We start from the raw sequence: 16,553 nt of genomic DNA on the forward strand, positions 1-16,553 counted from the left end.
ATAGTTTCTCCAAAAACAATTCGTAAAATATACCTTATTTTCAGCGTTCTAAAGCAGGCTCCCCCCTTAAACGAACATGTAATTTGTTTCCTACCGAAATTAGGTAAATTTCAGAGAAAAATCGAATTAAATTAAAATGTACGATCTCGTTTATAATATTTGAGGAATATGCGCAGACTAATCGACTAATCAAACAGAATAATCGACGTAATCCAGTATACCTAACGCTTAATGAGAAATTGGGACAAACACAGATAAAACTTATAGCAGATAAGTTTATGCTAATTGCGCACACAAAGTTTCCTTTTTAGATGGCGTTTGCAGAATGCAAATCCGCGAGCATCATCGCGCAGCGGTTTCTCTCGGTGTACTCCAACCCTCAAAGTTTTGTTGATATTAGGAATTACAGTCAATGCGTTATGGCGGAGTTTGAATTTCTGCAAGATACACTATGCGGATTTCCTAGTCCAACGATTTTCACCTCAAAGCGAAGAACGAAAGAAACATTACCGCTAAGAATCGCGAATATGGAAATGTGAATTCGACGGAGCGTAAATTACGACAAATTTTTCCGCTCGTATAACACGCGTAAAACAGGAAATATTAACGGTCGATTTATTTGCGAAGTTCCATCGTTTCTCATTTTAATACGAGAGTAATTCCGTGAATCTGTGTGACAATGAATTATTTTGCTTCGAAATGCGCGACAGAGAAATAAAAAAGTCTTTAGATAAGTCATAAAAAACTTGATGTAAAATCGACGTATATACGCGTGTGTATATTGCAGATTTATTCTTAATAAAATAGAAAATGAATGTCTTTTAATGGAACGGAAACTTGTGATTTTATATATACTTATTTTTATAGTAATCGTTTTTTCAATAATTTTATAAATTTATCTCAAAACGTGATATATATCTTTTCAGTTAAATTGAAAAATTCCTTTCGGGTCTCTAAACAATGTCTGTCGCATCACGGATATTTTCTACACGATACGAGGATATCGTGGAACTAACGACGAGAACGACGCCATGAGGTCGACGAGGGTCAGCTTGTACGGGACGGCATGCATTTTGCAGGATTTTATGTCACAATAAAATAAATTAAAACCCATCGCTGCTGCGCTATCCTCTCATGAACCGGAGGAACGAAGAGTGTTCTCGTTTTAATACAGGTTGTTTCACAACTAATCAAAGAAGTGAAAAATGTGGAAAAATTACACGTATAAAAACAACATGCAAAATCTCGACTGTTAAGTTTTAGTCGTCAATCTAAAATACAACTGAAATTAACTTTTGCTAAAATAATTAAAATCACGGAATAATCTACTTTTTAAAACATCGGCGCGACTAAAAAGCACCCGCTGCTACGTATATTAGCGATTTTGAAAAGAGTCACAGGACGTGAGAATCGTGTTTAACGCCAACCTGACGTGTTCATCATTGACAGCCACATTCAGGACTGAAAGTTTAGCGAAAATGCAGGCTTTAATGTCCGGCGACACGTGTCAGACGATACATTTCATTCGACCCCCGTGCATTTTCCACGGAAGCTGGTGTAAACCGACGCTTTTGAAACGCCATGTATGAACCGGCGGAAAGTTTCGCTTTGCATATGCAACCCGGCATATACGGTAAACAGGGACGCATCACGTCGCGTTTCATTCCCCGCTGTCGTCCTCCCGAGCTGTCGGCCGCGTTCTACGTCCGGCTCGCATTGCATCCTCGCCGCGGGTTCGCGCGATCTCTGCAGGCGTTTGCTTGTTGCGCGTGTCGTAAAGTGGCCCTGGCTCGGGCCAGTGTCGGCCGGAAACGCATTGTGCGAAACGGACGCGCCGGTCCATCCCATTTCAACGATCCGACTGCATCGACGATGGGCGTGAAAAAAGCGGAAGGGAGGAAAAAGAATGTACTCTACGCATTTCAGTTATTATCAATCTACCATAAGGATGAAATCGGTACATGAGAAAACGAATATACATTGCGAATACAGGTGCAAAAATTTTCGAGGTTTTGTGTGAGCTGAGGGGTTAAGAATGAACGTAGACGAGCAATCAGTTCGTAAAATGATTATGTTTTCACCGTCGCTCGAGCATGTCTCTGAGATGCAGTCTTTGTGTACTTCTAGGTTTTTGTACTTTGTCTTTGTCAGATACATTTCTCTTCATGAACAGTAACAAGCGACAATCTCCTTTTTGCAGCAACTCCTTGTTCCTGTCTAAGGATGGCATTAAGAAAGACGGAAGGCGATTTATGTCAGTTGAAAACGTTACAGCAAACGCAACCATCCAGCATAATTTTGCACAGTCCACATACTTTGATACATAGGCATATACACAGAGAAAGAAGGGGAGAGAGAGAAAGAGAGGTGCCTTTTACACAAAATTTCATTTAGATAGATTCGTGAAATGCACATGATAAACTATTAATTTGCGTAATGCACTGAACGAATATACAAACTTTGGTCTAATTGAAAGAAGATGTATATTGGATGTGCGAGAAATTTATTCTGTAAAATTAATTGCTGTCTCATTAACACTAATTAAATTATATTAAAAGCATATCACGTGGCTTTACTGATATGCAACGAATAATAATGATGTATGAGATAATTGCTTTGGTACTGCACCATACGTAGTGCTTTAGGTCACTCATGCGTTCTACTCCAGCTTATCCAGGATGAAGCATCCTCAGGGACAACTAAGTAACGATTATTTGGAGCGGGGCGAGTAATACGTCCGAAATACGGGTCTGACGTCGGAAACGATGACTCGAATCGTTATCCGAAAGCCTGGCTGCGAGCTGTACGGGATGCAAGCGGCCACGAAAGCTCCACTCGAGCGAACTACACTAATCCCGCTCGTATTAATAGGGTCTTTATTTCTCGCTGACGTTGCATTCTCGTAGCTCGATAAACCGACTACGGCAAGCCCACTCCATGCTGCGCTAAATCATATGCCGCGAATAAACCGACGAACCGCACCAGAATCGCGACTCGAGGAACAAAACATTGACGAACAATGAGTAAATCAACAGTGATCGTTAAAACCGAGTTTCTTTCATATTCGGCGTATAAGGTAATATTTTATGTCACCTAGCTATTACCGCTTGAAATTGTTATTTCCCGACTATAAACACTATTATTGCAGCCATAATCTTTGCTTTCATATCATTACGTTATATCACGACGGTTGTTCTATCGTTGCTGTTACCGTTCGTTTATTAATGCGTATTGAAATATTTAATATATGATTTTTCGAACAATCTGTATACATAAAATATACATATAAAATTAACAGCGTAGTGTTGCGATCGGTATCGGCGAAATACTGTTCAGAAATGGACACTCGGAATACAGTTTTATTGATATCGACGCTGAAAGCCGTTAATTCTCCAAAACACGAGGAATTAATAACCATTGGAGGCAGCGAGCGTTTATTATTCGCGCAGAATACTTCGCGCACGCGATATATTTCAGTAATGACAATTTTGGTATTCCGCTCGGTGTCCCGGCTCGCTTTATTTCCTTTTATATCGGCCAACGGCTCTGGCTCGGGCGTGAACCGCGCGCATGGGTGTCTGAAATCTTGAATTAAGCCGCAAAAATGCTCGCGCACCTCTCCGGACCACCCGGACCCGGCTTTCTCCACCCCCGGTTCCCTAAATACGTGCGTGGACTGCTGCAGCAACGCTGCATTATGAAATTGGCGTGGATATATTCTGACGCAGGTGTTAAATGCACACGGCCGGTACAAACGCCGGATCGAGATGATCCTCTATGCTCTCGCTGGCTTACGACGAAAAAGATTCTCGTAATGTGTGTAAAGGTGCGCGCAATTATCGCGATCATTGAAGCGAAAGGAAAATGAGTTTTGCGCAACAATGCAGTCCGTAGCTTTTATGCGAGCAAATGCTTATAACGTTTCAAATGCGCACGAACACGTATATGCTCCATCTAGCTTTAGCTTTGCATTTATAATATCAATGTAACACGCAACGCAGCTTGTAGTTAGAAGCGAAACGGTATTATGTATTTTACTGTAGAGTACTATTAGACAATTGTACCTTAAAATTTGTATTCTCGTTCTGGAGGCATCTATTGTGTTAAATGAGAAAATAAATTTATATATTTATTACATATTTATAAAATTATCATATTATTAAATATGCATAAATTAAGTTACATCAGTACGAGATGGTAAAACATGATAATTGTGTATAGTAAAGAGTAAAGAGATTATGCTCGCAGCGATGCGCATGCAGACGTTATAGGAACAGAGAAGAACCAAGAAGTGGCTTGTGTATGTACGCTGAAAGTCAAGAAACGCGGTGAAGTTTGCAAGAGAGCAACGAGCGGAAAAGCCGTGCAAACAAGTGGCGTCCTGGATTTCCCGGGAAATGAGAGATATGAGCAATCAGCTGTTCCCGAAGAGATCAGAGAAGCAGGCAAGACAGAGAGAGAAAGAGAGTTTCTTCCGGTATAAACAGCGGAGTAGGGAAAGGGCGGAAATACAAATGCGCCGAAAGTTCCCTCGTTGGATCTTCCGTGCGTCTTGACGTTGCGGTCTTTCAGTCTTTCTTGCTGCTTTCCTGCTCTTTTTCTTCACTGTCGCGTCTCTCGTGTCGCGAGCTTTCCACCCCGATGTCATCAGCTACCTGTACGCGCGCGCGAAAAACTCCCGAAGCAAGTCGGGCGAGGCAAGCTCGTTTCGTTCTCGTGTGACAAATCACCTGTCCCGAGGAGCGCGTTTCCTCTCGACGCCGAAACGCGACGGAAGGTGAAATTGCAGCGGCTGCAAAAACGCATCGAGCTGCAGCGAGCGAAGTATTATACCGCGGCGGAATTCATACGAAACGCTCGTCGATAGAACGAATCGATGAAATCTTTCATTTGGTTGATAAAACGATGTTGATTGTTCACTGGACTCGTGAAACCAAGAAGGCCTGAGAAAATCCTCTTGTTTGCTTTTATGATAAAAAATGTTTCGCTGGATGAATCGCGATCTCCAAAGAATTCTCAAAAAGGCACGGCAATGGAAACGTAATAATACATAAATAAGGTGAAAAGGCAACAATAAGAATGACAATAAATAGGCCGAGGTAGAAAGACAAGAGTGAACCAGGAGAGACGTGCAATAATTTTAAATTATCGCACATCTCTCACGCTGCGCGGAATGTAAAATACAAAGCAAGAAATACCTCATCCTTGTAGTTCTTGAAAAATATTGCGACATTAGAAATCAACGATTCTGCGAATATTTTCACATCAAAGAAACAACATTCTTGTTAATGTTGCAATATTGCAACCGAGAATTGAGAATTCATATTCGACGCGATTGACGAGTACTTTAGCGTTATTTTCTGACTCTCTGATAATTTCGTTATCTGAAAATATTTCTCAAGTTACGTATGAAGCTTACATTTACGTAAGCTTACAGCTCGTACTTGGAATCGTGTTGTTGGATTCTTCTATTATGCAAGCCTAATGAGTATTTCAAGAGCCAACCACCGACATCGACGTCGACGTTAAGGCGAAGTATCGATTATTTATCCGGCGTTTATTAAAATTCAATAGTATGGACGCGGAATTCTACATTTGCGACGAACCCTAGTAGTCGACTCGCGGAAAGCATCGAACATTCTCGCAAAATGAAACTTAGTTCGAGACAATCCGCAATCCCGCGATGGAATCGCGCGAGAGGGTGGATGACGGGGAGAGGTCGTGGCTCGTGTTAAACTGGAAATAGTGGCTCGACAATGTCGGCGGAGATTGGCGCGAATCCAACGGATTCGTCGCGCGTTGCACCACGACGAAAATCCCAAGTCAACTATACGTTAATCTTCTGCCAGCGCGCTTTTCATTTTCCGTCCTCCAAGAAGTCTCATCTCCGCCTCCATCGACTGTTTCGCAATTTTTATCAAAGATATCTTTTCAACACCGCATGGCGCTTCTTCGGGATTTAACAATGTTGCGGATAAAAATTTGCTGATGTCATTTCGCAGTAATCTGACATCCTCACCTTTCTCAACGCTATTTTTGATCAGATAACTGCATACCGATCCAAAATAATATATATTTTAACTTACAATTTACTCAGAGTTTTTTAATTCAGTAAAATGTTATAATTTCTTTTAGTAATGATATTAAAAAGAAGTTTGTAAAATTAATGTTGCATTGTAGAAGGACGCAATAAGTTCAACATAAATATGTCTAATAATAAAATTAATAAATATCTTAATCAGATGCTTTGAAAAATGTGTTTATAAGTAGGGCTGTTTTATATCGTTGAAAGCTGGGTGCTTCTATAAATTTCAGAATCGAATTTGGCGGCTTTTCAAGAAGTTGATTACACAACAGCGCGACGGACTGTGAGGTCACTTCCGCCTTCTTCTCTTTCTTGATTTTTCTTGGATACCAAACTTCTCATCTCTTCCTACCATTTACTATTTCCGTGAAACGGAGATATAGAAAGAAATAAAAATGTTCTTATTCCATTATCTACGGACTTTTGTCAAGAAGACGAAGAGGAAAACGTGTCGCTCTCTGTGAAATTCTCACATGATACATTTTCAGTAAGAAATGTCGGAATCTAATCTCACAAAATCCAATATTTCGCGTTACAGCTATCACTGCAAATTTTTATTGGAATAAAATCTTGCACCATCCAACATCCAGTCGTCCTGTTAAAATGATTTCATCTTAAATGCGAATAAAAGCAACACGTAAAAAAGTCATGCATTAAATGAGAATTCAGTGAAGGATCTCCGAAAGGATCAAAGGTTCAGTCATCACGGATAGTTCCGCGCGCGCGTGATCGCAGTTGCAATAATTTATTTCCGACGACGACGGAAGCGAGCGTACGACTCCTGGCGAGGGTGTTGGAACGGTGGCGGTTTCGGAGGAGAGCCGAATTGGCGTAGGTCCAGGAAGGATTCGCCGCCGTGCGACACGACGCCCAACGTCGTCTCAGCGCCTACGAGAAAAAGCGAGCGGACTCTTTTAAGCTCCTCCGCTCTCTTTCGGCCTTGCGATCCATCTCCTGCCCGAGCTCCTGCTCGCGGCGTTCACCTCGAGTGCGTTGCGTGAAGGACTCTAAATGGAATTGGCATCGCGCCAGTGAATACCCGCGCTTCTTCGGCGAAATGGGATTTTTCGTTCAGGGGGCACGCGCGACCGTACGTTTACGCTCGTCGCCTCCTCTCGAGCAGTCTGCGCGCGATCGCTCATTCGCCAAACAATTCTGAGAGGTATGCTCGGATTCTGTTCGTACGGATCAGATCATACGATTGTTAATCGTTTGTAAACTGCCTTCAATCGTGTAACACTACTATTAATCCTTTTTGAGGTATGAAATTAATTACTACATTCCTTCCTTTCTACTTTTTTTGTGATTTTAATATTATTATATATGTTACTTAATTTATATGTCGCTTTTGAGGCTTTTCGCTAAATCGTTCTGCGTCGGTACAATGAAATGGTGACAGAATGAAACATTTTTATCATTAACTTAAATTCGAGTTTAATCTTCTATGATTGTGGACTCAAGGCATGATTAAAATTGGATATTAAAAATTTTAGCGACGCAGTTGCCTCTTCGGCGACGCTAAGAAGAATATTGCAAGTGCGCACAAAGTTGAGTTGATATTGCAACCGACACTTACCGCCGTGCACCTCGCAGACCAGGAACAAGTCGGCTCCCTCCGGATAAGCCTCGAGGAGTTTGCTCATATCTCGCCTCTTTGCGTCATAGATTATCGGCTTCGCCGGCGGCACTGTAAGCAAAAAAGAAACGAAGACGCGTGAGTGATGTGCGCATCCTTCGATCGTCAAAAGCTGCGAGAGGTTGCCGCAAGAAACTTTTTGCAGGGAATATAATCTAATCTGAAAGAGAAATTGCAGTTGCGTCCGCGTCGCTAATATTTCAACTGTACTTTTATTATAACAAAATACATTTTGGAAGCAAATGGATATGCGATACATAATGCACCCTTTTTATTTGCCCTGTGATGAAATCTGATGCATTAATTTCCTTCAATTGCAAACAAAACGGTTTGACATGAAAGCCGCTGCACGCGTTTCGTACATAGTCCTGTAATAAGTGAGACAAGAAGATCAGAGAAAGGAGAACAAGGGAAGCAGCTACAACAGTGTTCATCTAACTGACATCGCCAGGGCCTTTCTCTTTCTCCCTTTTATCGGCAACTCGATACAGCTACCCGATACAGCCAGGATGAACGCAAACAAGCCGACGAGAGCCTCATCCCGATACGTCGCCCGGATGTCGGATGGAAATTGCCTTCAGCTATTGTCACGACAACGACAGCATCAGACGTGCGCGTCTCGTTCGTTCGTGCTTTCTCTTTCTTTCTCGAAAAGGCGCAGTAAAAGCGGGAAAACGTCGCAACGCAAAGCCACGAGGTCTTACGCGCGGCGGATGAACTCGATAGGCGAGTTCGATAAACGAGACAACGACATATTCCGATTCAGTTTACATGGTTTCGCTTCGCGGCGACATGTACATTTCGATCGTAGCCATCTGTGAAGCTGTATAAGCCACGTGGGGATCGACTTCTTCTTCAAGATGCGCACGCGAGTCGAGATCCTGCGGGAATCTTTATGTAGATCGTCCGAATCGCTGCTTCACTTCAAGTACGGTGCCGCCGTGTCGCCGGCGTGACTTGTTTGTTCATATCGTCGACGCCCATACTCGGGCTGTAAACCAAGTACGCGGCGATATTTGCGGAACGTGTTCTATGAGCGCAAACAGAGGCCTCGGTATTGTCAAGACTCGTGCTCGAAGCTACGAGACACGATGAAAATAAAAGATAATAGAGGAGAATCCCCTATTATGAGATATGCTCCTAATATGAGATAATGGGGTTTCTGTTAAACTAGTGAGCACCATCTGTTAGTTCCACCATGAACTTATTACTCTTGGTGTAAAATGTATTTAGTGAAAAATTCATTGTTCGTTATTGCGTTTAACCTTTGCAAGAAAAGGTTTGTGAAATTGTGAACATGTCAAAGGAACTTGAGGTAAGTCTTTAAATCTTGTTTATTATATAACAAAGAAATGGTTGGCAATAAATTCAGTATGCAATGATAGAGTAGAATCGTAGTAACAGGAAAATACGCAATTTGTTGAATTGCTTAATTGTAGAGGTTAGATTTCATGATCGCGGAACCGCTAGGCGTGTGGCTCGTATAATGAGATATTCAGGGTACTCTTAATATGAGATAATTATTGCTCGAATATGAAGATTATGTAGTGTAATAGAAAGAAAGAAAATACTACTTAAGGTTAATACGAATTTATATTACGAATTTTTGTGTATTTAATTTTTATAGAATTTGACTATGGAGGTTAGAGAAACGAGGAAGCGTCGACAGTGGAATCGTGAAGATTTGGCGAAGGCTGTGGCAGCAATATTTTTATAAAACTATCTAATAAAGTTTTTTAATTGCAATACTGATGTATTTTGCACTTTTAACACCGATTTCTCGAGGTATCTTATATTAGGAGCACACTTTCTCGATCCTGAGTAAAGCTCTTTTTTCAAATTTTTTTAATTTTCAGAAAAAATAACATTTAAATTAGATTTTTCATTTCACCAACCTAAAGCTTATTAAATTCTCTTCAAGATAACGTATTACATTTTTAAATTCTGCCTATAGATTTCCTTACATTCGGCAAAATCGATATGGTATCTCATAATCGGGGACTTTCCTCTAATAATGAACGCGGTATAAGTGCGAAAATTCAACTTGCAGAAAATTACTGCATCGACCTACAAATCGAGGAATTCAAAATGAGAAACGAATATTTTTCTATGTTACTTGTATTTAATTGATACAATTAGCCATAACGATGATTGAATAATTTAATTTTAGCTACTGTAACAAAAAACGACACAATAAAGACAATAAGAAATGAATAATATTGAGCGCAAATGTTTTTTATCCTCCTTTTAATACATCGTAACACATATAAACGTAATTACGTTATCATCTCAAAATACAAGAGCAATTAGATCATCTCAATTGCAGATCCCCTCAGTCATGCATAAAAAGATGTCGCGCGATCGCGATTAAATTAGTGACGTGGAGAAGAATTTAATAATCATTGTCCGAATAATTGCCGTCCCCGGCGTGCGACACGACACTCGACTCAAATCGATATGCTGAAGAGAACGAGGACTTCTCCAGGAGCAGAAAGGAGCCTCGTTCCCACGGGATTCCGCAGACGGACGTCGTAATCTCAGCGGAGATTACACGGAGAGGGCGACGCTAATACCCGGCATTCACGGCCTTTTATAGGGACGTTTATCCGTCGGAAAGATACCCGCTGGTCGTCCCATCTTCCCCGAGGCGCGAATTTACCCCGTCCCAGAATCATCGGCTATTGTTACGCCGACGATCGACTTGATCGCGAGAAAAAAGATCTGAAAGATGCGGCATATCAGATCCGCGGACGAGGGTCGCGCACGTCTGATACGGTACGCTCTCTTACTACGACATCCACCAAATCCCATTACGCCGCGGAAAACTTACAAGTACCATTGCCGCGAATTCGCGATTATCTCCAGCGTGTCGTTTACCTCTTACGGTTTATCGCCAATCGTTGATTCGCAAGCTCGATCGTTGATTCGCAAGCTCATTGCTTTCTCCACTGTTACAGAGTTATTAACAGTTACGTTTATCTTAAAAGAGAAATTTTACAATCTAATGTGTGAAAGTACTTCTCAATACTTGATACCGTTATCGTGCACGCGTGTGAACTTTTTAATTATCATAATAATAACTAAAAGCGTTAATCATGAACTCATTATTGAGTTATTGATCATTCTAGTACAATGCGTTATCACTTCGCGCGTTCACACAGGTATGCGTGAATGATAATGATATAATTATGAAGAAACTTGTAAAACAATTACTAATGATCACTGTGCACCGCGTTTCATTGTGTTTTGTAATGCAATGTCCCGGTATCATACGTAAAAGCGTATTAGTGCTAATTAGCAATAACTTCGCGTTAGCCTTCCGCGGTTAATTACAAAATAAATCACCGTCATGGGCACTAATCTCATGAATATTCAAACGAATGTTAACAGTGTGCAAGTGTATCTATGTGAGTGCATAATATTATCATATTGTTATTCTAATATACATATTACACTGATATAATCGATCGATTACAAGTTTATCTGGCCGAAAACGTAATTCTATCAGAGTCGAGCCGTCGATAGGACGGAAGTAGCGGTACGTGCGATGCGAGCAGTTCCGCCCTCTCGTCTTCGCGGTGCCTCACCCCCAAGGGCCGCTCATTAATCTTCCCGCGCGCGATTCACCCTCCGGCCCGAGTTTTACATATTTATTACCGTCTCCGCGTGGACGCGGGACGGGATCGTTTTGGTATTCGGCCCCTTACTACGTAGACCACGCTGGCGGCATCGAAACCCTGCTAAAACCCGACCAAAGTCGTACAAAGCGCTCCGTACAAAGCCACCCCGGGACGGTTTCTCCCTTTCTCTCTCTTTCCTTCCCTTCCCCGTTCATCCTTCGACTCGCGGATATGATTTGCAGGATTCACGTGTCTTCTCCACGGAAAAGAGAGAGTGAGGGGTGAATCGTTGTGTGGCTCACGTAGATGGGGGCTAAGCCGCCGGTCTGCACCCGCGAATCCCATCCGACATTTTCTCCGAGAATCTCGCGTAGTGGAGCAACGGCCGGGAAAAGCGAGACGGCAGTAACATATGCGAGCCTCGGTACCGCTCGCGGGAACAACTTTTACAGAAATTCTGCTGTACAAGGAATCACAGAGGGGATATGCCGTCGTCTTGTCGGTACGGTCGGTTATAAATGGAAGACACGAGATAGCGCACCTGAAAAGTCGGTGCTCGCTAGTTTCTTGCAAGGATTGTGTTTCGTGTTTCGTATTTCCTTTCCTTTTTTTCTTATGGGCCACGATGCACATGATTAAGCGCGAGTTTACTCGTGATTGCCTAAAGCATCGTTCACTAAACAAAAATATCATTTCTTTAATAAATAGCGTAAACCGTTTCAATGTTCGATAAGTAAATCATACATATAGATTAAAAATCGTAAATACCTTCTTATGGATTGCTATTATACATACCAAAGTAACAGAGTAATCCTTTTATTAAAAATAAATTAAATTATTGGAGTTGTCGCTTGTAATGATAAAATTATCATCAATTAAAGAACGCGTAGAGAATCATCGATATAAACATGCAGAGATTATGAATCATCGGTTGCAGGGCACAACATTTTGGCGAATTTTCAATCCTTTTCGGGAAATTAATGTGCATTACCTTTTGGGAACAAGATCCCAAAAGGGCATTTAACTGTCATCCGGCAGATCAACAGGCCGTCGTTGCGAGTTCCAAAGGCTCTCGGAACCGAGAGGCCGGCCAGAAAATTGAGAAGAATTTGCCCGGCGAGCGCACAAATCTGCCGCGTCTACGAGGGTCAGCGAACGAGATGGGGATCGATGAGCGAGCTTCCGGCCCACGGGACCGAAAATCTCACTGGACGCGCGCAACGCGCTTCCAACGACAACGTGTAAACCGTTCGGCCGGCAACACAATGGCGAGCCGGAGATCCGACGGAGCGGGGAAAATATATTGCTAATAGGGTTTGCAACACGGCCCGTTAGTCGAGAGTAATGCCTTACCACGGGGTGGCACACGTTAAGCTCGTTTAACGAACCACCCCGCCTTCCACTTCTCTCGCGCGCTCTCTTTCGTCTTCCCTCTTTCTCTGTCTCTCTCTCTTTCACCACCCTCGCCTCGCCTTTCGTCCTTTTTGCCCTCCTACTTTCCCGCGTTCGTGCTTCCATCGACGTCGATTAGATTTATGGACTTCCATCGCGTGTCACGCGCTCGCCCTCTCGTCGCCGTACTCTCGTTCGTCGAGGGATTTCAGCTTGCAGCCGCGATAACCGCACGTGACCGTTCCGAGTCGCTCGATTAGGGCGGTATTCTTCCTCCACCAATCGGGGCAGAACGGATTGTCCGTCGTGCTTTTAGTGAGATTTTATCCGCCGGAAGGTACAATCTCGGACTCTTTAACGCTGTATATAATCATCTTATCTCAGATATTATCTTAAAGATTGTTCTCATTATCTATTATCAGTTTTTGTCTTAGCTGGATCGTCGTGAACGTTATTGCATATTAAGCGAGGTGTAGATAAGTAGTGCATTAAAGTGTTATCGCCTGCGCAAACGTGTTCCGAGCGGTATCTTGCCTAGATGGACACGTGTTCGAGTATAGATACGTGGGCCATAAAACTACTCCTAAGTGGGTCCCACGATGTAGCTCAAGTCTCGTGACGTTCGATGAGGTGCCTCGGTTCCTCGGAGCACTACGTCCTGTTTTACTCCTTATTTCGTCGAATATGCGCGTCGTTCTGGTTCCGCGTTGTGACTTAACGTGCACGTGTTTACGTGCAAACATTGGTTACGTAACGCGAAGCTGTACTCAACATCTATTTCGAAAACTGTATTTCTCTTATCACGTACGTCCTGTGCGATAAACTAAGAAAATTGCAAGCCGGATGCGAGCAGAAAGCGATTAAAATTTATGTATCATCAATTTCGCGATATATTCTGAACTTAAAACACATAAAGCCATAAAATTGTTCTTTATTAAACGAGTATAAACGAGTTTCAGGAGATAATTCAGGAGATTAATTTATCATAAAGTTTTAATTTTTTTCATGTTACATTTATTAGCTGCTTTGTATAATGTGTTTCAATTATTCCTTTAAATTTAATTTGACATGTGCACAATATTCTACAGTAATTATAATTTTTATATAACAATTGAGAACTGGCACATCAACTAAAGCCAGTCCATTGAACGTTAAAATCTAATTGCCGTGATGGCAAACGTTTGTTCGTTCTCATTGTATCTCATGCGTGCTCTCGTGAACTCTTGTGAACTCTGATAAACCTTCGTGAAAAAGCTACTTTCTCTAGCGTATTTGTGCAGAATCTAGGTAACACGAGACGTGCTTGATCCGAGACACCTCGTACATGGCACCATGTGCGTTCATATAACACAAGAATACATATGTGTTTGTCTGTATACACATGTGTGTGCATGTGTACACATATACATCCCGGGAAGATGCACCTATCTTTTCTCCACCACGAGCCGGATGCACCATTTGCGGGATATTCTCTGACGCTATCGGCGCGGGACGTGCTCGAGCGTGCATCTTTTCTCCCCGTTACCCCTTTATGGGCACGCCTGCCATAGATTCAAAGGCGTCGTTCATCCTTACGAGCTGCGAGACCAACCAGCGCGCCGTGACCGTCTATGACAATTACTATAACTCAGCCGTCACTTTTTCTTTTCCTCTCGTTTGACGCCGCTTGTCCGTGTCACGATTGGCCCAATTCCGACCAAGAGACATCATCTTTCTTCCGTTCCCTTTGAAAACGGCAAATTCGATCTCGCGGGACGGTATATCTTGCGCTACGACAATAATCCTAAAACGTTCGATATATCTTTTCCGCTTATGTAGGAGGAAAATATTTTAAAAAATTATTGAAAATGTAGATTAATGTAATTCGATTATTTGCATTGTCATATATTGAAAATTTTGTAAACAATTTTGATAAATTAAGTTCCGAGCCTATAAATGGATAATAAAATTTCGTTATAAATTTCAGTTATAAATACACTTTACTTTAATATGAGGTCCAATGCGTAAGATAATCAATAACAGAAATCGTGGTGAATTATAGTATCTCGCCAAAAATTTGGAGAATTGCGTTGGTTATTTCGACACGAAAATCCGGGACAAATTCGAAAAGTATGATTTGTCGCTTTCGAATGCGGCGGAAATGCACAATGTAGCACACGATCCAATGGAGAGGCTGCAATGCGCGAAAAAGTAATGTAACATCGCGCGTGTATTAGTGCATTACTAACGGTATTATCCTGGGAAAATTATTGCCAGAGCGAGGTAATACCCGCCATATTTCAGGCATTACGAATATTGCGATATGGCCATCGTATTTTAAGAGCGATAGTTTTATCGTTCGGCGTTACGATGCTCCGCTTTGCCTTTTTTAACCCATTTCAACGTACGTTGATTAAATATTGCGAGCATAAACGGCACGACGGCCTGACGAAGCGACATTCTTCAACATCAGGAATCCTGCGCTATCAACGAGATAAAATGAATTCCTTTCTGCCCCGCGTAATATCTTTAGAAAATTTTTCTTTTGAACGCTACCAAGCATCGGTTAACGCTATTTTTTCGTCCGCGCACAGCTAATTCCGTTTGGATCTTTAATAATTATAATGCAAGTATAAAATACTGTTTCTTATTATAATGTTTATTTTTTTCTACTTTTATTGGAGGAAGAAATGCATAGTTTTCGATAGAGTTTATTTAGGACCGAGAGAGATCATTTTCTCGCGGCGAACTGCTGTTACTGTGACCTCTCAAAGTATTGAACTTCTCTCATGAGACACCCTTACGTGTGTCGTTTCGACGTTATTTCGTGTCGCTTGTCGGGAAGGGAGTGTCAAAGAATCATTTATCATCGTGTTACGGCGCAACGGATGTAAGATATCTGTTCGAGGCAAGCCGCTGACAATCGACAAGACACTTCTGCCATCATAGATATTTATGATATGAGCAAGATATTTCACGCTCCATTTGATAAGCGGGAAATCGCGTACCTCAGTTGCAAATGGGTCGACTTGACCCCAAAAACAATATAGCGAAGATGCGCGAGATCGATAGTCACGTTGTCGCGCATCGTTGCAGGATATTACTCATAAACTTCGCTCGATCTGGATTGCATCGTAACCACGAAATTGTCTTACAGACTGCGGTGGGTAAACCTATGATATAAATGAGTTTGGATGGCACTATCAAAGTGCCTAGAAAATGAATAAAAGAATATAGCAGCGATATTTTTGCCACGCTATTATTAAACGACGTTCCACAAAGCTCGTAAACATTGCAACTGCACAGGTACATGCGTCGATTCGTTTTATCTTGAAAAATAACGTAGCGTTTTTCTTATCGTTCTTGCAAACACAATAATATACGAGGGACACATTCCCATTGAATCGCACATCTGAGCTAGATAGAAAAGTAAAAATTCTATTCGCGCATCTGTCATTCTTAATCGGTGGGCGTAATCGTCGAGGTAGAGGAAGAAGAAACAGAAAGCATAATGCGCACATCTTCTCCTGTGGTCTCGCTCTCTCGCGGGGTGGAAAAATATTCGAGCGATCTGAACTTATTGAATTCCTGCGGGCGCGCATTCTCTTACACGCGTGTTGGCGCACGCGATGCTGGTGCAAATGCTACGTGTGCGCCCTTTGAATTATAGGCTGTCCTCCCCCGCACCAAAGTTCTTTCTCTCTTTCGCTCTTTGTCTCCCAGGTTCTTTCTCTCTTTTTCACCCTCGTGCGCACACATTCACATAGTGTGGCAGTAACGGCCCGCGTCCGCCTCTGTGCGGCTGACGGGCTGCGTGACCTGGGTATCGGACTAAGGCCAC

General features: G+C 42.2%; 1 protein-coding gene across 4 annotated transcripts in view; it reads right to left on the reverse strand.

The window, feature by feature from the left end:
- The window catches only part of LOC105275896 (hemicentin-1), a 185,601-nt gene that overhangs the window by 89,728 nt on the left and 79,320 nt on the right, over positions 1 to 16,553 (reverse strand). For all 4 annotated transcript variants that reach the window (XM_011333088.3, XM_011333086.3, XM_011333084.3 and 1 more), the window contains exon 5: positions 7,662 to 7,772. In XM_011333088.3, the coding sequence (XP_011331390.1) occupies positions 7,662 to 7,772 (111 nt within the window). The remainder of the gene's footprint in view (positions 1 to 7,661; positions 7,773 to 16,553) is intronic.

Source organism: Ooceraea biroi, chromosome 11 (assembly GCF_003672135.1).
Source record: "Ooceraea biroi isolate clonal line C1 chromosome 11, Obir_v5.4, whole genome shotgun sequence".
NCBI classification, from domain to species: Eukaryota; Metazoa; Arthropoda; class Insecta; order Hymenoptera; family Formicidae; genus Ooceraea; species Ooceraea biroi.